Raw genomic sequence first — 23,189 nt, forward strand, 5'->3', positions numbered from 1 at the left:
CGAAGTGGGCGTTCTGCTCCGAAAGCCTATATCGATGTTATTTCGTTGAGTGGTTCGCACGCTGACACTTGTTGATGGAATACTGATGAAATTGTCGTACGGGAAAATTCCCATTCCATCGCTACCTCGGAAATGCTGTCTCATCGCTGGTACATCGACTACAACACCAGGTTAAAACTCACTTAAATCTTGGTAACCTGCCATTCCAGCAGAAGTAACGAATCTAACAACTGCGCCAGACACTTGGTTGTCTCACATAGGCGTCGCCGACCGCAGCGCCGTATTCTGCCTGTTTACTTATGTCTGTATTAGAATACGATTGCCTGTACCATTTTCTTCGGCGCTTCAGTTTAGAATAACAAAGGCATAAAGTGATGAAGCCTTAGAATCCACCATACAGCACGTGGTTGGTTCTGGAGTACAGCACATAGCGGAGGGTTTATCTTCATCTACACTCTGCAGACCACCGTAAGGTACACGGCAGAAAGTACGTCCCAATGTACCAGTTATTAGGGTTTCTTCCTGTTGCATTCATGTATGGAGCGCGGGAAGAATGATTGAATGCCTCTGTGCCTGCTGTAATTATTCTAAACTTATCTGCACGATCCCTGTGTGAACGATACGTAGGGGGTTGTATGTTCCTAGAGAAATCATTTACAGCCGGCTCTTGGAACTTTGTTAATAGTCTTTCCTGGGATGGTTTTCATCTGTCATTAAGAGTCTTCCAGTTCAGTTCCTTCAATATGTCTGTGACATTCTCCCACAGATTAAAGAAACCTCTGACCCTTATTGCTGCCCTTCTCTGTATGCGTTCAATATCCCCTGCTGTGAGTCCCATGTGGTACGGGTCCCACACACTCGAGCAATGTTCCAGTATGGGTTGCACGAGTGATATATAAGCAATCTCTCTTGTAGACTTGTTGCACTTCCCCTGTATTCTGCCAATAAGCCGAAGTTTATCACCTGCCTTACCCACGACTGAATCTTTGTGATCATTCCATTTCATATCTCTACAATGTGTTACACCCAGATATTTGACTGAGTTGGCCGATTTCAACACATTATTCTGTGCACTATAAATTTTGCGCACAAGTAGAGTCCAGCAGATCGTTTGCTTGCAATCGTGCAATGACTGCAAGCGTGAGCGCGCGGTGTTGTCGGTGTGGAGGGAATATTTGGGTGCTGCGCAGCGGCAGGTCGCGCACGGCAAAACGCGGCGGTGATGTAAAACTTGCGCAAGCCGCGGGCTTGGCTCCGCGGTCACGTGACTCGCCAACGCCGGTCCAGCCGCTCTGCGCACGCGCTCACCTAGCGCAGCGCCACACCGCGCACCGTGCCGACAAATCGTATGCTGCTGGGAACTGAAAGCTGCCTGTACGGCCTGCGCTCGCAACTTGCTTGGGCGATTGTTTCTAGACAAATGCTTCTTTATATCCGAAACTGAGAAGCATTCTACTCACTCACAGTTTTTGAGGACCGCCCACACTACAAATATATCTGGAAGTTCGCCAGACCCACTGTCCTGGGTGTGCGGCAGTTCACTTAGTAGTGGATCCGTGCCAGGTATTTCTTCCGATTCGTGGAAAACTATTAGGCGCAATTTCTCCAGTAACATCACTACTTATAGTAACGGCCTGTGTTCTTAAGCAGAATGGCACATTCATAAATACATTTTGAAGATTTTGCCTTTTGAGCAAATCGAAATTTATTTATTTGTTTGTGTATTTTTCTGGTGATGTTATTTCTTTGAGTGGAGTTCCCATCTCGCTGTGTAAACGCGGACAGGCCTCATCGCTGACGTCAACATTTTTATGCTCGCGTATTATGGCTTTTGTGGAGGCTAAAAATCTCCTCTGTAGGAGTCTACGCGGAATCTGAAAACAATGATTTCGCGACATCCAACTCGCCCTGTTCGTCTACGAGACTAGGACGGCAAAAGATACCGGCGCCCCGGTAGATGTCGTGTTCCTCGACTTACGTGAGGCGTTCAGTACAGTTCCGCACTGCCTCCTAATCAACAAAATACGAGCACACACAATATCAGACAGCCTTCTGATTTGATTGAAGAGTTCTTAATAAATAGAACTCATGTCGTTCTTAACGGGGAGAAATTTTCAGGCATAGTTTTAGTACCATAGAAGAATACTGTAGGACAGTTACTTTCCACAACATGTGTAAATTATGTTGGCAACGTCGCAATCTGCTGTTGTAAGAAGTAGCAGTCTGACATTCGGTGGAAAAATCCTTTGGAAATGTAGCCTGCCGACGAAGGAGTTACCTTGCTAAACCCTTATTCTACCGATACCTGGATATTCATATTCAGTTCATATTCAGATAGAATTGATAGAGAAAATAGAGAGAATACACAGAAGAGCAGCGACTTTCGTCACCTGTTCATTTTAGTAAGCGCGGTAGTGTCACGGACACAACCATCCAAATCCAGTGGCAGGCGCTACTAGAATTGGGCAACACTTTGTGGTTTGCGGTTGAGTTTTGAGAGCGTACTTTGCAAAAAGAGTCAGCTAACGTACTGCTTCTTCTCACAATATATCCTGAAAAGAGCTTGAAGGTAAAACTAGAAAGATTCGAACTCACACAGAGACGTATCAGCGTCACTGGAACACGGAAGGGGGCAATGGCAGCGGTACACAAAGTATCCTCCACCACACACCATATGTGGTTTGCGAGGGTCAGATGTATATATAATTTACTTAACAGGATGTGATGCTTTAGTCAGTTTTCCACAGTACAGCTGATATTTCAGTACACTTTCTCACCTGTACTTTTGTTATGTTGGTTTTTCCAGTTAAAACAGAGACAGCATAAGTAATCCTCTCCTACGTATGAGGATACATATATCTTTCACTTCGCCTACCTCCTCCCAGGCCGTTTAAAGCTGCTTATTTTGTTGCTGTTGGGTCTTTACGTACTTAAAAAGGAATGGTAGCTAAAGCAACATATTTACGTCAAGAAAGTGAAGGCGGACAGCAGTGGAAGTTGTTCTGCCCCATAAATGCGGTTAAAACAATTGAGGGGGTTTGATTACTTCTGTGCCGTGTATGACAACGTAAATTCAATTACAGTGTCGTTCACATAGATAAATAGTGGAGTACTGATCCCATTCTTCACCATTATTTGTGTACTTCCGCAAATATCTCTGCTTCTATACGACGTACTGAAAAGAAAACTGATGACTGTCCGAAATTCACCTAGTCTAACATATCATATCAGCCCGTGTTTCGAGACGGAATAGGCAGTTATTGAACCTCTACTGTTATTGAAGACTCGTATTTGATTCTTAGTATGATGTAGTTACTCAGTGAATGTTTGCTTGAGTTAGAACATATGTTTACGTTAAGTGCAGCAGTACTCGAGAAATGTTCTTCCTCTGTCAGATAAGCTCGCACTATTTTCATTAGAACCACATGAAATTTTAGTTCATATTTCTGCGCTAATTATTGTGTTCAATATGCGCTATTGATGGCAAAATTTCACTGATCTTTCATTTTTCAGTATGATTTTCCGATTTTTTCATTGGAGGGATTTAGACGCTGTTAAAAAACGCAGCTCTCACACTTGTTTTCCCAAGTCCGTCTCGTACATGACCCTGTTATGACTGTCAGTTTTACAAAGAAATTATGTGCATACGGTACATTTGGAATACATATTTTTTAAAATAAAAAGCTTAACCAGTCCGTTTTAGTTACTTTCCGACGGCTGAGGGAAAGATTTCAGTGACCTCTTGATAACAGAATGAAAAACGATTTCCGGTAACGTTTCACCGCTTACAAATTACATTTTGAAAGAAAAAAAGAATGCAGTATCAGTATAACATTATACGTATAAGTCAGGTGAGAGGGGAATTAATCTACTACGGCAAGCAACATATGTAAATAAAATTGGTTGCCGATGATTCCGTTGTGCTGCTATACCAACACTATGGCTAGTAAATAATCTCATCTAGCTGCTAGGAGTTTAGCCGCCATAGCTTGAAAATTATTCTCTCTCTCTCTCTCTCTCTCTCTCTCTCTCTCTCTCTCTCTCTCTCACACACACACACACACACACACACACACACACACACACTCTGCAAGATTGGAGGAACAGGTGCGAAAGTTCGCGGAATCTGAGGGTACAGGAATGAAAATGATTAGGAGAAGAATGTGTGTGTGTGTGTGTGTGTGTGTGTGTGTGTGTGTGTGTGTGTGTATGTATGTGTATGTGTGTCCTGAAATCAGAGGGTCACTAGGAAACACTCGTGGCCATGGCCGGAATCAGCGCACTCTTAGCGGTGCGATGCGCACGAGACAAAATACGCGACGTTTTGCTCCTTTGTGTAACAAGGAAAATGTTTACTGACGGAGCCGGATAAGTTGATGAGTTCTTGGAAAGGTAGCAATACATAGCGACCTAAGTCAGGTGTTGAAAAGTACGGTTTGTTTACTTCAGTGACACCCTGCCAAGCCAGTGTCTACCATTAACCACTGTATTCAGCTACCTAATGGCTCCACGATCAGATATGAGGCCTTTGCCCATCTACGACGTACACACTCAGTATGCCGCAACACTCACCTAAAAATCCGAAAATGCCTAACAAGAGTTCCACGCCCACACGTGGAAATACTGTTGCGAATTCTGCTTTCATACTGGCAGAATAACTTCATCAGTCACTGACTAATTTTCGAATTCAGAAATATGATACACTTTTAAACGTAACCTCCATCCCGTGAGCCCACGATTTGCCTCATACACCCAGGAGGGCTGCTGACTGCCTTCTCGATTTGTTGAACTCTAAATGTCTCCCAAAATTGTTTAAACATGGAGGACTTTCAGCCAATCGTGCCTTGGGAGCAGGATGCAACAACTCTGATTGATCTTTACATTACCCCGCTAATAGCACCTCCCAAGAAAGAGATTCTTGTTTCCTGCTTAAAAGATTAAGGAATAATCTGATGCTGTCGTAAAGACTGTGGCGCTGCAGTCAGGTTGGTTGGCTTCAACCACAACACGCAGCATGTATTTTGTGTCGAACGCAGCCAAATTCTGCCGGGTACCAGAAGCCGGCTCGTGCATGCCGAAAAGACAAGACGACGTATGCCTTTGTACGGCGGCCGTCCATCGGGATAGACTTAAAATGGTCAGTCAGAACATCATGACCACCTGCTTAATAGCGTGTTGGTCGACCAGTGGAACGCAGTACACGAGCGATACAGCATGGCATGCATCCGGAAAGTCTTCGTCAGGTTTCCGGGGCTTTGGGCCACCAGATCCCTACGAAAAGGTCACGCACTTCCCGTAAAATTCGGGCTGCCGGTTTGTGGGTGCGAAATTGGCGATAGCTATGTCCCAGATGTGTTCCATCACGTTCAGATATGGTGAATTTCGTGGCGTAGGCATCATCGTCAGTTTACTATGATGCCCCCCTCCCCCCAAACTACAGTAGCACGATTGCTGCCTTGTTTATTTTTTATTTGTTTATTGTTCCGTGGGACCAAATTAAGGAGAAGTCTCCATGGTCAAGGAACGAGTCAATACATGAAATTATAACACGATAGTAGAAACAGATAAAATGAAATATAAGAAACGTATTCAGGCGACAATTCGTAAGTTTAAATGAAGAAAATCAACAATGTAACACTGGAATTTGCTTAATTTTTCAGCTCTTCCAGGAGCTCCTCGACAGAATAGGAGTAGTGAGCCATGAGGAAACTCTTCAGTTTAGACTTAAAAGTGTTTGGGCTACTGCTAAAATTTTTGAGTTCTTGTGGTACCTTATTGAAAATGGATGCACCAGAATAGTGCACTGCTTTCTGCACGAGAGTCAAGGAAGTGCGTTCCACATGCAGATTTGATTTCTGCGTAGTATTAACTGAGTGAAAGCTGCTAACTCTTGGGAATAAGCTAATACTGCTAACAACGAACGACATTAAAGAAAATATATACTGTGAGGACAATGTCAGAATTCCCAGACTATTGAACAGGGGTCGACAAGAGGTTCTCGAACTTACACCACATGCAGCTTGAACAGCCCGTTTTTGAGCCAAAAATACCCTTTTTGAATCAGAAGAATTACTCCAAAAAATAATACCATACGACATAAGTGTATGAAAATATGCGAAGTAGACTATTTAACGTGTTGAACTGTCACTTATTTCTGGTAAATAAAGAAGCATTTAGTTTCTGAAGAAGATCCTGAACGTGGGCTTCCCACAAGAGCTTACTATCTATCCGAACGCCTAGGAACTTGAACTGTTCCGTCTCGCTTATAATATGCCCATTCTGTCTGATCAAAAATATCGGTTCTTGTTGAATTGTGAGTTAGAAACTGTAAAAACGGAGTCTTACTGTGATTTAGCATCAAATTATTTTCCACAAGCCACGAACTTATTTCATGAACTACATTATTTGATAATGTTTCAACATTACACACAAGATCCTTCACTACCAAGCTGGTGTCATCAGCAAACAATATTTTTGAATCACTGTAATACTAGAAGGCATATCATTTATATAAATAAGAAACAGCAGTGGCCCCAGCACTGACCCTTGGGGAACGCCCCACTTAACAGTGCCCCATTGGGACTGAACATCACTACCACTCTCATGGCGGAGAATTACCTTCTGCTTTGTGTTCTTAAAGTAAGAGGCGAACCAATTGTAAGCTACTCCCCTTACTCCATAATGGTCCAATTTCTGCAGTAATATTTTGTGGTCAACACAGTCAAAAGCCTTCGTTAAATCAAAGAAAACACCTAGCGTACGCAACCTTTTATTTAATCGGTCCAAAACCTCACAGAGAAAAGAGAATATAGCATTTTCAGTTGTTAAACCACTTCTAAAACCAAACTGTAGATTTGACAGCAAATTATGTGAATTTAAATGCTGCAGTAACCTTGTATATACAACCAAGTTTCTTTGCATGAATGCCGTGATCATCCTGTAGAGAGAGAGGAGGATAACCTAGTAAGAGGGGATGTCACTTTGTATATTGGTCTGCTGTTCACATGTGGCGTGGCAGTCTTCTTGTGATGTGCTGAGATATAGGTGTTTTCATGGCTCTCTTTGACTTCTTTACCATTTTTCACAAACTTGACAAGGATGTCTTTGAAACACGATAACACAAGACAAATCAGCAGTGCAGAAAACAAGATGGCGGGGAAAAGAAGGCTAGCTTCGATTTGACTATCGGTATGTCGATCCTGGTGTTGTCAGCAGAATGTCTTCGGCATGTCTTGCTGTCGTGTAACCTCAATGTCATATACTTTGTGTTTTAAGAGTACTGAATACAAATTTGTGTTGGGGTGTGAATTTTTGAACTCGTGTCATTTCAGTTAGAATCTCGATGTTGACTTGCAGTCATAGATAAATATGTCAATATGGCTTCAAATTATTGTTGGGTCTCTCTCTGAGCAGATTGTACGTGTTACAAGATTGTCATATATTCGTAGTGTTGCCAGATGAATGTAAGCTGATTATTTTCCTGTTATTGTCAGTTGTGACTAGGCACAGTTGATCGCCTACGTATATAATATAATGCCTCAGATGGCAGTAGTGAGACTTAAATGTGTTTTGTTTGTCTGCGCAGCGTCGACGAGGGTGGCGCTGACGGTGCGACCAGCGCCGACGCGCCCCCTGACGCTGGGAATGGCGTCGCCACGGCCGCTGCACCACCACCACTCGGCGCCCGCGCGCAACGAGCGCATCACGCCGCCACAGCCCGTCGACGTGAGTATTACCCTTCTCCACTCTCTGTCTCTCTCTCTCTCTCTCTCTCTCTCTCTCTCTCTCTCTCTCTCTCTCTCTCTCACACACACACACACACACACACACACAGACAAACAAAATAAAACAAAACAAGTTTGTTTCGAGAGTGTGTAGTATACTAACGATTAAAATTACTTGATTGTTGACCTCTTGTTACTTGCCGCTACAGTATTACCACATCGGCTGCCGGCTACCTCTCGGTTACAGGTGACATACAAACACGGCGGGTCACTTCACAAATGCTATTAATGTGTAACATGGAGCAATGTTGGATGCGGCCGCCGCGGTATAAGATGGAAATCCCAGATGCTCTGTTCACAACTGATTTTAATAAGCGACCAGTGACTGAACTGTGGCAGACGTCGCATTTTGTAGCACTAAATTTAAATTCATGTCCTAAGTTGACTATAACTTCGTGGTGTGCATTGTGCCCGAGAAAACGGGAACCGGCAACGATCTGCGGCAGAACTAAAATCGCGATCGCTTTTTTCACAGCGATTAAAGCAAAGCTCTGCAAGCAAACTCAAGACAGAAAAATTCAGTTTCAACATTAAAAGCAAACTGTAATTTTTCTCTGTCATTGGTTAGCTGAAGCTATCGTCACACTGCCTACAAGAGCTGCCGCGTTACTAACCGATGACTACTCCGGGTCGGCACTTGGCTGCAGATTATAGGCGACACAGGCATATTCCATACGAAGAAAAAGAATGACAGAAAAATAAGAGCAAATAAAAAGTTAAATAAGCGACGAAAATGACGCGGCAAAGAATTAGATATAAAAGATAAAAAAATGCGTTTATATCAATTAATCGAATAAAAATATTAATGAAACATTTTTGATTAGATTTGAAAAAGAAATGTTTCTATGCATTTGAAAAGATTCTATGAATTTTAGCCTTTAAAAGTTCGGCTTGACGCAGTGTCTTGCGAAGCTTAGCATATGTAATCCCTTCTCTGTGACCATGATAAATGTATTGTGAGACTGAATCGCGCCTTTGCCAAAGTATCCAGTAGTATTTGGTTAGTGCATCAAACTGTTGTATTTCATTAGCATCGTTGTGTGTGTGTGTGTGTGTGTGTGTGTGTGTGTGTGTGTGTGTGTGTGTGTTGTTTTTGGTGTCGTTTAATGTGTGATGAAATACGAAATAAAAGTGCCAGACCCACGATTCGCGATCCAAACACACGAAGAAAAAATGCCGGACGAGGAATCGAAAGTGAACTGACCAATTGTTGTGGCAGTTTGGCGACGTGAACGGTTCAGGTGTGACGTATAGCGTTCTGATTGGTGGAAACCACGTCCAGCGCGTGAAGTGTCAGCTACCAAGCAATTTTAGTTGAACTATAGCAATGACAGAAAATGGTCACTATTTGTAATAGCTGCCGTTGAATGCACACCTCCCGCTTGGTAGGCCTGCTAAAATTGTCTGACAACGAACTACGTACTTCACAATATCAGACGTAGCATATTAACTGTGGCGTGTAAACACGTCGCATAGAAAAGTTAGTCATTCCCGTGAGTAACCACGCTAATGTCGTGTAACACCGCCTCTAGTCTTGATATTGGCCTCATTCTGCAGAGGAAGAGAATCCGCTAATTCCTTCAGGCGTGCCATATCCGACTGAAGCGTCTCATTCACGATTAGACTGCGCTGCGCTACCGGGTTGTGGTACCGTTGTCCATATAGTCTTAGACATTTTTTGTGGAAACTGTTAAGTGACTCGAAACGGTATAGGATGCCTAAGCGTTCATTAAGCCAGGAACCGAAGCCTGCCGCCCATTGAATGCGGCTGTTCTCATCTTTGAACATGGGAGTTTCCACAGCATATTCATCGTGAAGATGTAGAAGAAAATGTAACACTTGATCAACGAGAATGTTGGAATAAATTTCCTGGTGCTTGTTCACCGTGACCTGAACTAGTCTCCCATGTCGTAACACCCCAGAAAATCACCGAACGACCTCTGGCTTGAACTGCGCCATCCACACAGTGCAGGTTAGACTCCTCATAAGGCCGACAGTGCACTCTACGTCTTTTGACTATTCCAGAGACTCAATATTGAAGCCGTGCCGGCCGTGCGGTTAAAGGCGCTTCAGTCTGGAACCGCGTGACCGCTACGGTCGCAGGTTCGAATCCTGCCTCGGGCATGGATGTGTGTGATGTCCTTAGGTTAGTTAGGTTTAATTAGTTCTAAGTTCTAGGCGACTGATGACCTCAGAAGTTAAGTCGCATAGTGCTCAGAACCATTTGAACCATTTTTTTTGAAGCCGTGCCACTGTGGACGATTGCCTCTTTGTTAGGTGCCCCACTGTAAATGTCTAGTGTATTTAGCATCCTTCACTGTGTTCGCTTGGAAACTAGTCGAAATGGACCTGCCTTCACTGACAGCAGCAGTTCCAGTCGGGGTTTTGGAAACGATTGTCAATGACAGGGGGTGACATCCGTCTCCGGTTTCTGTCCGTTAGGACATTTTTACGAACGTCGTTCTTACACCGTGTTACATGGCTGCGAGTGGAACAACATTCCTGCTGTATACTTTGGGCAGTCCCCGTTGATGCTTCAACAAATCAGGCAAATTAATTCACAGCGCGCGCTTCCCGGCATGTCCAAACACGTAAGTCTTTTCTGCCGGCCTGTCGCGTCGAGAGGCAGGCAGATACATCACACTTCATTGCCGTGACGTCCGCCACGATAGCTGAGTGGTCAGTGTGACGGATTGCCGTCCTACGGGCCCGGGTTCGATTCCCGTTTGGGTCGGAGATTTTCTCCGATCAGGGACTGGGTGTTGTGTTGTCTTCATCATCATTTCATCCTCATCCTGCGCGCAGGTCGCCCAATGTGGCGTCGAATGTAATGAAACCTACACCAAGGCGGCCGGACCTGTTCAGAAAGCGGCCTCCCGGCCAATGACGCCAAACGCTCATTTCCATTTCCATTGCTGTCACAGAGTGCGGCACACGCAGTATTACTGAAGTGAATGATAATTTGACTTTAAATAGAAAGTAAACTGTTAAATTAACTTTATCAGACGGTCATTGTCGATGATGGATTAATCTTTGCTAGTGGCCAAATAGACTTCTAGAAAAATGTGATGAAATATGGGAAAGATTACGCCTTTCAATACCACCATAAGTTTTGCGGAGTCGGTATCTTTTATTTACAGTCGAAACGAAATCATAGCTTGGAGACTGCGGCCAAGTTATTTAATGTTTCCTGCACGCATTCGCCGGCTAGTGTGGCCGAGCGGTTCTAGGCGCTACAGTCTGGAACCGCGCGACCGCTACGGTCGCAGGGTCGAATCCTGCCTCGGGCATAGATGTGTGTGATGTCCTTAGGCTAGTTAGTTTTAAGTTCTAGGGGACTGATGACCTCCGATTTTAAGTCCCCCATAGTGCTCAGAGCCATTTGAACCTCCCTTCTTCCCATTTTTTTTTCTCTCTCCATGCATTCAAGCTTACAAACCGCTTCGTGATGATCGGCGGTTAATCTCAGGGACACTGTAGCAAGTTACAAATGAATAAATGACAGAATACTAATTGTATTCGACCACTGCGTCTCCACGCAACGACCCGTTAAGCTAGTATTGGTCGTTGGGTGAAACAATAAAGCATTAAAACATTTCATGTATCATACATCTATTTAAGAGAACTGTTAAAAAATCAGAAACCGTTAGATTTAACTAATCTGAATTAATTTAATTGCAAATGATTCTAATGCTAATATATGACACATCACATTTGTCTACACAAAAGTAAGATTAATTAATGATAGGCAAGAAACGTAGCTGTAGTATATTCTGTCTGTGTAAAGGCTAACATACAAGAGAGAGAGAGAGATCCGAGCAGGAACACTTTGCACTTACTTCCCAAAACAAAAGAAAGGTACTTCAGTCGATAACCATCAGTCGCAGACTGACTGTCGCTATATCTTTAAATATTATTTATGAAAATACAGTTACATTTCGCAAAATTAATTTGACTAAGTTATTTAGATTTGAAGTTATTTGCAGTGAATAAATAGATAAGTGCACATTTTTGTGCTTTCCATAGTTTTACAACGTTAAATGTACATGAAATTACGTGGATCTGTCCATGTAATGCTTTAACATGACCGACTATACCCAGATCTACTCCATCGACTGCCAGCTGTGGAAGACTTCGCCACAAGCTCTGCTGGACGCGTCATTCAGGGAATATGGGCAGTGCTGCGTGTATTTTGTAGCCATACAAGGGCATCACGGCTCAGAGACTTGGACTATGACTAGAAGAGAGGAGAGTAGGATACAATCCAGTGAAATGAAGTTTCTGAGAAGTATGTTAGGGAAGATGAGGAGAGACAGTGAAAAATGCAGATGTTAGGAAGGAAATTGGAGTGGAGAAGTTGGCTAAGAAAATTGAGAAGAATAGATTAAAATGTTTTGGGCATGTGAAGAGGATGGGGGAGGGAAGAATACCAAGAAGAATGATGTTCAAGATTGAGGGCAAGAGGCCAAGAGGAAGACCGAGAACAAGAGGGATTGATACAATAAAGATGAGTTTAAGGAGGAGAAACCTGCGATGGAACCAAATTGTGGAAGAAGAATGGTAGAAAGACCGAGTAAAGTGGGGAAGTACCATTGATACCGTAACCCGACCAGATGTTGGATAGAGGGGGAACGAAGACGATGGCGACAGGTGCATCACATCAAGTAGTAACGCTCTGAATTCCAGCTTCATTCGATAAGTAGGACTCATGGTTTACGACCTGTTTTCCGATACGCGTTGCACTGAAAAGGTCTCCGGCAACATTGTAACACGGGACGCAGTGGTGCGGATATACAATCACCATCGGCAGGACTTGATGTAAAAAAATAAAGAGTGATCTGCGCCAAGGTTTCATCGCTTGGACACTCTAATAAACCATATAATGAAGAGAACTTTCTGCAAGACCGGCGGTTTGATCTATCGCTGTGTTACGTTAAAGAGAAGTAATCAATGTGGCCAATGAAATCGCCAACGTTTTTTCGGAGTAGATGCCGTCTCGTTTACAACGATTCTACCACGTAATATTGGTCGCCTTATCACCGATCAACTTTCATAACCACTGCTTGCTCAGAAGTTCACGCTACTCTCCTTCGATATTTACTGTAAGAGACGGAGACATCACACGGCAAATGCTTCTTATTGACTATCAAATCGAAAGCATCGAGTCAGATACGTTCGCTTCACCACATTCCGTGAAGATCAGCTCTGTGATTGAAAGACATTTCGAATGCACAAACTATTGAGGCAGTTACCTATACTGGGTATAGTATCACAAAGGTAAAGCTATCGTCAAGCTGAAGGTTGGTTTTTACAGCTCAGCGCTTTACTAGATGTGACCCTTATGGAGATGTTGTGATCTATTTAAAATTTCCTACTTTCTTTGCCGCGACACTTATTAAAGAATTGCCGACTACTTATATTTTCTGATAAGTGCGGTGTGTGTGTGTGTGTGTGTGTGTGTGTGTGTGTGTGTGTGTGTGTGTGTCTGTCTGTCTCTGTCTCCTAAAAGGGTTGCCACGTTTGATATTTAATATTCCTTGTACACACTTCAGCTACGCCACCGTTCGAACCGCACAGAAAAGCAATCGTCGCGGATACACACGCTCTATGGCAGAATTATTCGGCCACACTCGTGACTTTCATGCACCTCTTTTAATAACACTTAAACACCCATGCTGCACGTGGTCGCAAGTGCAGTTATCCTCGTGGTGTTAAGAGCTGTAGATTCTAGGAACACTTGTAAGTTGACTGATTGTTTCACTGTTGCCATTGTCCCACTGATAACGTCTTCTTGCTTTTAGTACTGTTAATTTAATCCATACTCATAGAAACAACTGTAAACATTCGTCGGAGACTATTGATTGCCTCAGAATGGTTCGCGAACGTTGTTAATTCCAGTTTGACTTTGCTTGAAACTCTATGACATCCTATAATTTTTTATTTTCCGTAGATAAATGACTGACTGCTTATAAATTTGTTATCGTGAATCAGATATTTAACAAAATTCTGGTCAGTTCCATGTTTTACTTTATTACCTGCAGAGATCTCAACTGCTAGAGTCTTTTATAGTATCAGTGTATCAGTAGGGCAGGAGGAACTGCTAGCGTTGGTATCTGCATCCAGAATAATATTTGTAGCGGGAGCCACGAGAAGGGCGAAGCAGCTTCTGCAAAGTAAAATGTTTCACACTGAACCTCGCAGACTACAGGGTGTACTAAATGCAACCTGCATATTAAAGCCTCAAGTTTGTCTCCGGACTAAGTTTTTATACGGGATTCCTACTTATTTATTTATGATTCGTATTTTTGGGACACCAAGCTTGTGGCCCCTTGCTGAAGACAAATATCTTCAGCTTACAATTTTGTTCCCTTTTAAGTCTAAACGCTGTTGTTATGCTACCAAACATCTTCCGTTGAGTTACACTAAAACCTCTGTTTAAATTCTATATATCAACGTTCTAAGAAATCTGTGACGCTGCAAGTGAAAAAATTTGGAATTATGTTCATGCCGCTCGAAAATGTGACGACAAAAAGTGCGAGCATACATCATATGCAAATATAGGAGACAAACAGATCAGCAAAACAGAATTCTGTGAGTATGAATGCTTTCTTCTGACATTTTCACATGTTGATGAAACAAAATGGTAGACACATTGTTAATGACTCAAAGCGCATATCGGTAATGTGTTAGGAAATTCTTCAAGGAAGTCACTTGGATGCGTAACCTGTTCTTGTATTTTGAATTAAACACTTTATTTCATTAACTAACGGTTAGCTAATTTCCCGTGCTGGGCGTTATCAAGTTACATCACAGTAAAAATGATTACGCGTGCAGCATGTTATATTCCACACTTCTTTGAGGGGATAGAAAGCAACATGTGATGGCATCACTAATAAGCACGTACGAGCACAACTCTCCCAGTAGTGGTCCATACGTAAAACTGGGGAAAAAATATACAACCCTTATGCCGGTTTTGTGGCCGGACCAGCATCAGTAACCATTTTTATTATTATTTGATGAAACGGATGCTGAACAACTACAGTATTCTTGCTAAACAAAACCGCAGCAGCTGTTGAATAATCCTACATTAGTACAGCCAGTTTCGCAACCTTAAGTTGTATCATCAACATATTCAGATCAGTTACAGCAAAACGTAGAGGTTACTGGACGCCCCCATCACTCTGCCAAGTTCTCTTAAAACGTCCTTCAAGAATACTTGACTGAGAGTGCTGGGGTGTCCAGTAATCTCAACGTTTTGCTATAAATGGTTTGAATATGTACGTGATGATGCAACTTTAAGTTGCAAAACCGATTACATAATGAAGGATTATTCAACAGCTGCTCCGGTTTTGTTTAACAAGAATGCATTCTTACAGCTTTGGTTGCCCACAATGTAAAGTGCATTAGTAAATAACATTATGTTTTTGGAACAATTGTTTGCTTGCACCAACAAACACTGATTTTTCGTATTGCTTGCGGAATTACGAAATGGGTCTGATGTTGAGCCTGGAAACCACAGAAAGAAGGCAAAAGTACGAAGTGATAAAAATACACACGATTAAGAACAACAACCTAAATTGCAATTTCTTTTTTTTTCTATTGGTGGTGACCGGTTTCGTTTGTTGTAACCAACATTTGACTACAGTTAACAGTTCGAGACGGTTACCTTTAGATATTGCGCATTGGCTCCAAGCACTGGCTGCATAGGTAGTGGGGGTAAATCAATTTTGGTTCGATGATGGTGGTGTTAACTGAAATAGGTCGCCACCAGATGTAAGAAAAGAAATTATGATTTGGACTGTTACTTTGTACTCTTACATAAAGTAAAAACCACTGAAGTTCCAACATGTTGCCAGTATTTCTTAATATATATGGTTTTACAGGTATTTCTACTACAGTACGGTAAAAACTCTTTTTCATGTTACTTCAGACTTGTCAGAAGTGTTTACTGAATGACTAACTAATGATGCCATACTATGTCCAAAGAAGATTAGGTTGTGTAGGGGTGTGCATAGCGTATTCTCTTCAAAGTCTGAACTGGACGGGCTGCTGTGAATGTGCTGACAAGTGAAAAATAACATAAAAAAGGCACTACCCATGCAGCGGTGGTGGTGGTTAGTGTTTAACGTCCCGTCGACAACGAGGTCATTAGAGACGGAGCGCAAGCTCGGGTTAGGGAAGGATTGGGAAGGAAACCGGCCGTGCCCTTTCAAAGGAACCATCCCGGCATTTGCCTGAAACGATTTAGGGAAATCACGGAAAACCTAAATCAGGATGGCTGGAGACGGGATTGAACCGTCGTCCTCCCGAATGCGAGTCCAGTGTGCTAACCACTGCGCCACCTCGCTCGGTTACCCATGCAGCGTCCGCTGCAGTGTGGAAGGTGTGGAGAGACAAGAGCGTTGCGGGTAACGCCTGAGCGGCATGCAACCTGGTTGGCGGCTATCCGCTGCCGGTGGCTTAGCAGCCCCCTGCAGTGTAGGGCCACAGCTGATGTATGGCTCTCGACTTGAGTGCCCATCTCGAGCCGCCCCAGTAATCTATCGAGGCCAACAAATTTTAAGACGTCCGTCTGTTGTGTGCTTCTAGCAGTATATTGTGGTATGTTGTCGACTGTACTGCGTACGCTGATGGTACAGAACATGTACTAATAAACTTCAACTATATGACAAATATGCTAAAGATCGGAGAAGGGTGGAGGAAATCTGCGCCGTGCCTAACTAATGAACTAAAGCAGACTGTAAATCTCAGAGGCACTGCACATCGGGTATACTAACTACGCCCTGCACTTGAAAATCACGTTGCTTACAAGTAGAAGTGGAGCAGGGTCAGTCAAACGGCAAGAAATGGCAGGCTGAGGCATGCCTGTACATTGACCGACAACAGACATAGGTCAGCTGTCCTATGAAAATACGTGCGTATTCTTGGTATAGGCAAAGTAAAAGTTACAGCTCACACTTGCCCTTGCCAAAGAACTGAAACGGTACTTCCCATAAACTACATCCAGTATTGAACCACAATGGAAACGGAGATTTCTGATTACTTAATGGGGATAACCGTCGGTAGCCGTGAAAAATTCTATCTAAAGCAAGTTACTTGCAGTACCATCAAAAAAGCCGTTATGCGTGTCAGACCAGCATCTACTCGACACGATGGCATCACAGCCCAAATAATGGAGCTTGTTGATCCAGTACTGCCCACTATAACATATATCTTTAACCACTCTTCAACAACAGATGTTTTCGCCGAGTCCTGAAAACAGGAACCACTTAATCCACTACCTAAAATGACATTGCCGCAGCACCCTCTGATGACTGATATGTTTGCATTCTTCTGGCTCTGTTCAAAGCCTTAGAATATATGGTCCATAATCAGCTAATCAAATACTTAACTACAAACATCCTATTAGATGAATGCCAATTAGATTTCGATAAGCATCGCAGCACAACGTCTGCTGTAATAAAGGTAACAGACGACCTGAAGCTAACAATGGATAGACAATCGACAATCATGTGCTTTGTAGACTTCAGCAAAGCCTTTGACATGTCGACTTCGACATTTTATTTGTCACACTTAGCCTAAATTTCATGCCAAGTGCGGTGCAGTGGTTTCCCTCATACATTACGTCGAGCCAGCAGTGCGTGTTTTTCAATGTATGTAAATGATGTGTCCTCAGTTTAGCCCTACTGCAGTTGTATCTAAGTGCAAAACCAATAACCTCGAAGACAGCTCTCGCGAATTACAATACTGATCTTGTGCACTATCAGAATGGGTACAGAAAATGGGGTTAAAGCTCAACTGGTCCAAAACCCAAGCGGGCCTCGTTCGTCGTTCTAGACTCATTAGCCCGAAATATCGGAAATCCCCTACCATATTTAATTCTAAATGGCACAAACATCAACTTCTTCCCCTCAGAAACCACTCTACGAGTAAAAATGGATGAAAATGTAAATTGGACTGAGCACATAGCTGCAATGTGCAAGAAGGCATCAGCATCTCTACATGCCCTGCAAAAATATAAAAATCTCTTCCCTTTTCGATCTGAAAAAGAATTTTGGACAAACGCTTGCACTTCCAATTGTTGAATACAGCTCTGTTATCATTCAAAATCTTTTTCGGGAAAGCTCGCGGCGCCTGGAAGTTGTTACGACAGCCTGTGCTCTTTGAGACTATTTCACCATCATAAGCACAGCTGTCCTGGCTGCGTGCAGACAAGCACAGAGACTTCCATACACTCTTGTCTCCTCTATTGTTTTTATCACCGTACACTTTCCATCATGAAGTCCTCCTTTCCAACCATATCTTCTTTATTTCTCAATGCTCTTAGCTGGTGCAGACTACTTATAAAGTTCCCTCGATATAAATAAATATCACTTTTTATCACCTACAAATACTTTCGTTTCTGCCACTGTCAGTATTATTATTATTATTATTATTATTGTTATTATTATTAATGGCAACAGCAGCAGTAGTAGTAGTAGTAGTAGTAGTAATATTAAATGTATTGGTTCTTTGCCAGTCTGTTGATTCGCATTGTCTCTATTTACATTCAAACCGTTTCTAGTTTTATTAATGCTATTTTATTGCTATTTGTCATATTAAAATTATCATTATTTCTTAGGTAAATATAATGTAAAAATGTTGTGTGTATGAAATCCTGGAATGATATAAGGTAGGGCCTGAAGGCCCTAATCTGATCAGGTTAAATAAGTAAATAAATAAAAATGATGGAAGTTATTTAGTGATGCCAGAGAACACGTTGGGGCACTGGTTCCCACCATTTCTGGGACCGTTGTGCCTGAACGAGAGCAACTGTCGGTACAACCAGCAGAGTTTAGCACATAACTAAACTCCGGATTAATGCAGAAAATGAACATTTCGTTTTCTAAAGCGTCGAGATGTAAGTAATGCAACAGATAGGAGTAAAGTCTTAATTGTTACTTCGGGAAAATATAGTTACGTAATTAAATTTTTTTCTTGTTGGCAGGTGGATAACTGAAGTCCTGGTACGCACTGAAATCTTCGCAGCGCACCGCATCACGCAGCTATTGGGACTAACGCAAAATGGCACCTTCACTTTATCAGTGGGCTATGCCATTTTGTTCTGGTCACTATAGTTGCGTGATGCGGTACTGTGTTGCAAAAATTTCAGTGTGTAGCAGGACTCGAGGCAATTGCGTCATACTACTATTTCGAGATGATAACTAAAACTACTTCGCTAGAAAGAAGTATACCCATCTGGCAGGAAACGACAAACGTAGCTTTTGTGAATTTACGAGGGCGTGCTGAAAAATATTGCCTCCAATTTTTTTATTCTGTCCTCAGTATCGGCTGAGTTATTACATGCTATGCATATTACTCAGTCGATTTTCCCGTTTCGCTGACGCAAGTTGTAACCCTGTGCCGCTACAGGGCTGTGAATAGTAGCGAATAACATGGCGATGTGAAATGCAACTATGTCGGTGTGTGAGAAACAGCGTGCTGTAATCGGATGTTGATTTCTAAGTGTTTATCCACACGCGGAGCACCCTCTCCTTCAGCGTGACAATTCCAGAGCACACATGAGCGCTGAGACATCAGCAACAATCGGACGCCATGGGTCCACTGTCGTCGATAATCCTCACACAGTCCCGACTTGCCTCCATGTATTTTCATCTGTTTACTAACCGTAAAGAACACTTCTAGGACTTCACTTTGATACTGATGAAGCGGTGCAAGCAGAGGTCAGGTTGCGGCTCCGTTAATGAAGTCAAACATTCTGCATTGACGGTATCGACAAACTGGTCTCTCTTTGGGAGTAATGTGTTCGTCGCCAGAGAGACTATTGATAAATAAATATGTAAGAATGGATAATAAAGATGAAGAGCTTTATTAGTTTTCACACGAAAATTCTGAGGCATTACTCTTCAGCAAACTCCAGTGCTGGAGAATAGAAAAGTAAACTTAAACAACATTTTGGAAAATAGATATTAAAGAGATCTACAACAAAGGGACACTACTTATAAAAAAGTATTTTTGCAATCAGGAAAACATGTTGTAGTAATAGAAAAGGAAAACAAAAAAGTCTCAAACGGAACAAGGCAAGAGCGTACAGAAGGCGACATTTTAAAGTACGCGGCAATGTGAATTAGGGATGGGAAAACCGACTGGTTAAAACCGATACTGGTATTTTAGTTCTGAGTAACCGGTATTTTTTCCATATTTATTTAGTCTTGGTTATAACAGGTGTTTCTTTACTTTTTACTAATAACAGGAAAAAGAAATATGAGTGAGCCATAGCAGCAGTAGTAAAATTTCATTGTTAAGTAAATCTTTTTTAAAAGAAGAGTAATTTTTATGCCAAGGATTTCCATTGCTTTGAAATATTGTGTCATAATAGAAAATGAGGAAAACTGTCAGTGCTATTTTAATAATAGCAACAAACACATTAAATAGGAATTGGTACAGTGTTGCTGAGACAGTAATGTGCCTGCTACCATATGGTGTGGCCTAATAGATGGTACACGTGTACATGCAATGTGCACGACTTGTCCCTTCTGGTTGATAAGGTAGTTTCTCACTGTCGACGTCGAGCATCAGTTGCATTATAGAATTGCACCGTACCCAGCCTGGGAAGTATTTTACGAAGTGCGATATCTATAAAGTACAACGCCCCATGTGTTTTAAAAGATTAAAAACGGGAAGGCCACAACAAACTCGAGACATCGTATGAGGAGAGACCTTAAAACTTAGCAACTCATTCGTAGTTCACGATACAAATAGTGGCTGATCTGCTACCTGTGTCTACGTAGTATGCCTTTATCTGCCGGTAGCCGTGAAAATTAAAGCAAAAATAGAGTTCTTCGACCTCAGTTTTCATCCTTTAACACTGAAAATTTGTGATGCCCAAATAGTGGTATGATGCTCGATTACAACATGATTTTTGAGCAGAGTTTCAAGAAATTAGAATCGTAGGAGTATACTGGTCATTTTTTGTAGTGTTAAACCACTTATGAAACTTTTCTTTTATTTCCCTATTTGATTTAATATTTTGATTCTTTGTATCTTGAAATTGAGGGAGCAAAAATTTTCCATACTTTGTTCAATTAAACGTTTTGATGGGAAATCATAGGAATAAAAAACAGAAAATCGATTATTTTGGAAATCGGTTATTTTGAGCGATTTTAATAGAGAGGTTAAACTGGCGTAGTGAGAAACCGATATAACCGAAAACCGGTTATTTCAGTGTAACGGCCATCCCTAATGTGAATGTAACAGAACATGCTGGACTAAAGAATACTGTTCTGAAACTTCTGCGAGAGGCTGTGAGAAAATACAATAACAACTTCGTTAGGAAATCTGCAGGCAACGAGGAATGTATGAAGAGAACATAAAAGCAGCTTACTTTGAGTATACATCGTATCTCATTTGGCAAGATGGCAGGCAGCGCCGTGAAAGATAGAGAACTGTACAACCATTCGAAGATTCATTTAAATCTTTGTACAGATGAAGACAGAGACTAGCAGCACAGATGATAACGTGAATAACAACATTCCACAAGCAATGCCATAGGCTATAAAGACATTTTAGCTACGAAGAAGGGGAAGCTGCTTCGAGCTGTCTGAATTTCAGTAGATAAAATTGAAGCGGCAGGCAAAATAATTTCAAATAAGCGTGCTAAACGGGTTACGGAATGTTTTTGGAGGAAGAGAAAATTTAGAAAATGTAAAATTGTGATAACTGTTCCGCTTCATAAGAAAATAGACAGAAGGGGCATAATACTGCTATACATCTTTAAGCCTCCTCTCCAGAACCGCCAACATAAATTGAATTTTAATGAAGCAGAAGGACTAGCTAGGTACAGAAGTCAATCTAGCACAAGTCTTCAAGTTGTGAGAGCTACAGCGTCTAGTCACAGTGTGGGATAGTTGCGAGTACTTACACGTAGCTGCAGTTGACGTAATAGAATTACACAGAGGCGAAGCGTAAAATACTTTTTCGTTATGTTTGTTGGTAAGCAGCGCCCAGAGATGTCGCGTGTCGTATGTCTCATGACAGTATTACACATACTATAGGTTTACATTGTGATCATTATCAATAATTACAGAACCTATGTTAGTTTATTTATGACCGTTAGTCTGACAGGGTTAAAGACTTTAAAGTCTTACTTCTGTGGATTTGAATACTGTTGTTTGTCTCGCTAGCCGATATGACTAAGTTTATAATCGAACACCCTCAACTTTATTTGATTGACTGCAACTTAAAACATTCATGCTCATCCTTCACGCGGTAACTTGTAGTTATTTGTCGGTGACGCTCGTACCGCAATGGTTCAGTTTGCGCATGTGTGCTTATACGGACGTAGTTTTGAGTAATCAATAACAAGTGTTAAAATTTTAGGCAGTCAATAGCTATCTCTTTACATAAGGCACATGGTGCTAAAAATGTTATTTCCGCTCAACTTCGGCCAGCATCGATTATTTTGCTGCCCAAATAACAAAACTAATCGACTATTTATTGTCTCATTTCTTTACTTAATTCTCTGCAGCACCTGATTTAACTGGACTACATTATATTGCCTTTGTTTGACTTTTGTTGCCGTTCACCGTATAATCTCTTTTCAGGACACTTTCCATTCCATTCAACTACTCTTCCAAGACCTTTGTCGTCTTTGACAGAATTGTATTGTCATCAGCAGGCCAGAACTTTTTTTCTGTTCGGTAACTTGAATCCCCTTCACAAATATCTCCACGGTTTCCCTTATTACTTGCTCATTGTACAGATTCAACAACATCAGGGACGGGCTAAAGCTGTATTTCACTCCTTTCTTAGCTAATGTTACCCTTTGATGTCCTTCGACTCTTATAACTAAGACTAATTTGTGTACAACATACAAATAACCTTTCGCTCTCCGGCCGAAGTGGCCGCGCGGTTCTGGCGCTGCAGTCTGGAACCGCGAGACCGCTACGGTCGCAGGTTCGAATCCTGCCTCGGGCATGGATGTGTGTGATGTCCTTAGGTTAGTTAGGTTTAACTAGTTCTAAGTTCTAGGGGACTAATGACCTCAGCAGTTGAGTCCCATAGTGCTCAGAGCCATTTGAACCATTTTTAACCTTTCGCTTACTGTATTTTATCCCTCCCGCAGGAGATTCGAGTCCTCCCTCGGGCATGGGTGTGTGTTGTTCTTAGCATAAGTTGGTTTAAGTTAGCTTAAGGAGTGTGTAAGTCTAGGGACCGATGACCTCAGCAGTTTGGTCCCTTAGGAATTCACACACATTTGAACATTTAAGATATTTCATGCTGTCCAAATAATTCTAAATAATTGCAGATAATGTTTTGTGTAGCCACAATCGCACGATATCTCGAAAACCCTTGTAGAATGTGCCTTCAGATAGTTCAAATTTTGCCGATTTTTCTGCAGACCTA

The 23,189-nt window shown here is 42.0% G+C and overlaps 1 protein-coding gene across 1 annotated transcript in view; it reads left to right on the plus strand.

Annotated features, from left to right (window-relative positions):
* LOC124594353 (rho guanine nucleotide exchange factor 12) overlaps positions 1-23,189 on the plus strand; it is a 1,115,193-nt gene that overhangs the window by 350,139 nt on the left and 741,865 nt on the right. The window contains exon 5 of the mRNA XM_047132720.1: positions 7,586-7,725. Within this exon, the coding sequence (XP_046988676.1) occupies positions 7,586-7,725 (140 nt within the window). The remainder of the gene's footprint in view (positions 1-7,585; positions 7,726-23,189) is intronic.

This window comes from Schistocerca americana, chromosome 2 (genome assembly GCF_021461395.2).
Source record: "Schistocerca americana isolate TAMUIC-IGC-003095 chromosome 2, iqSchAmer2.1, whole genome shotgun sequence".
In the NCBI taxonomy this organism is placed as follows: Eukaryota; Metazoa; Arthropoda; class Insecta; order Orthoptera; family Acrididae; genus Schistocerca; species Schistocerca americana.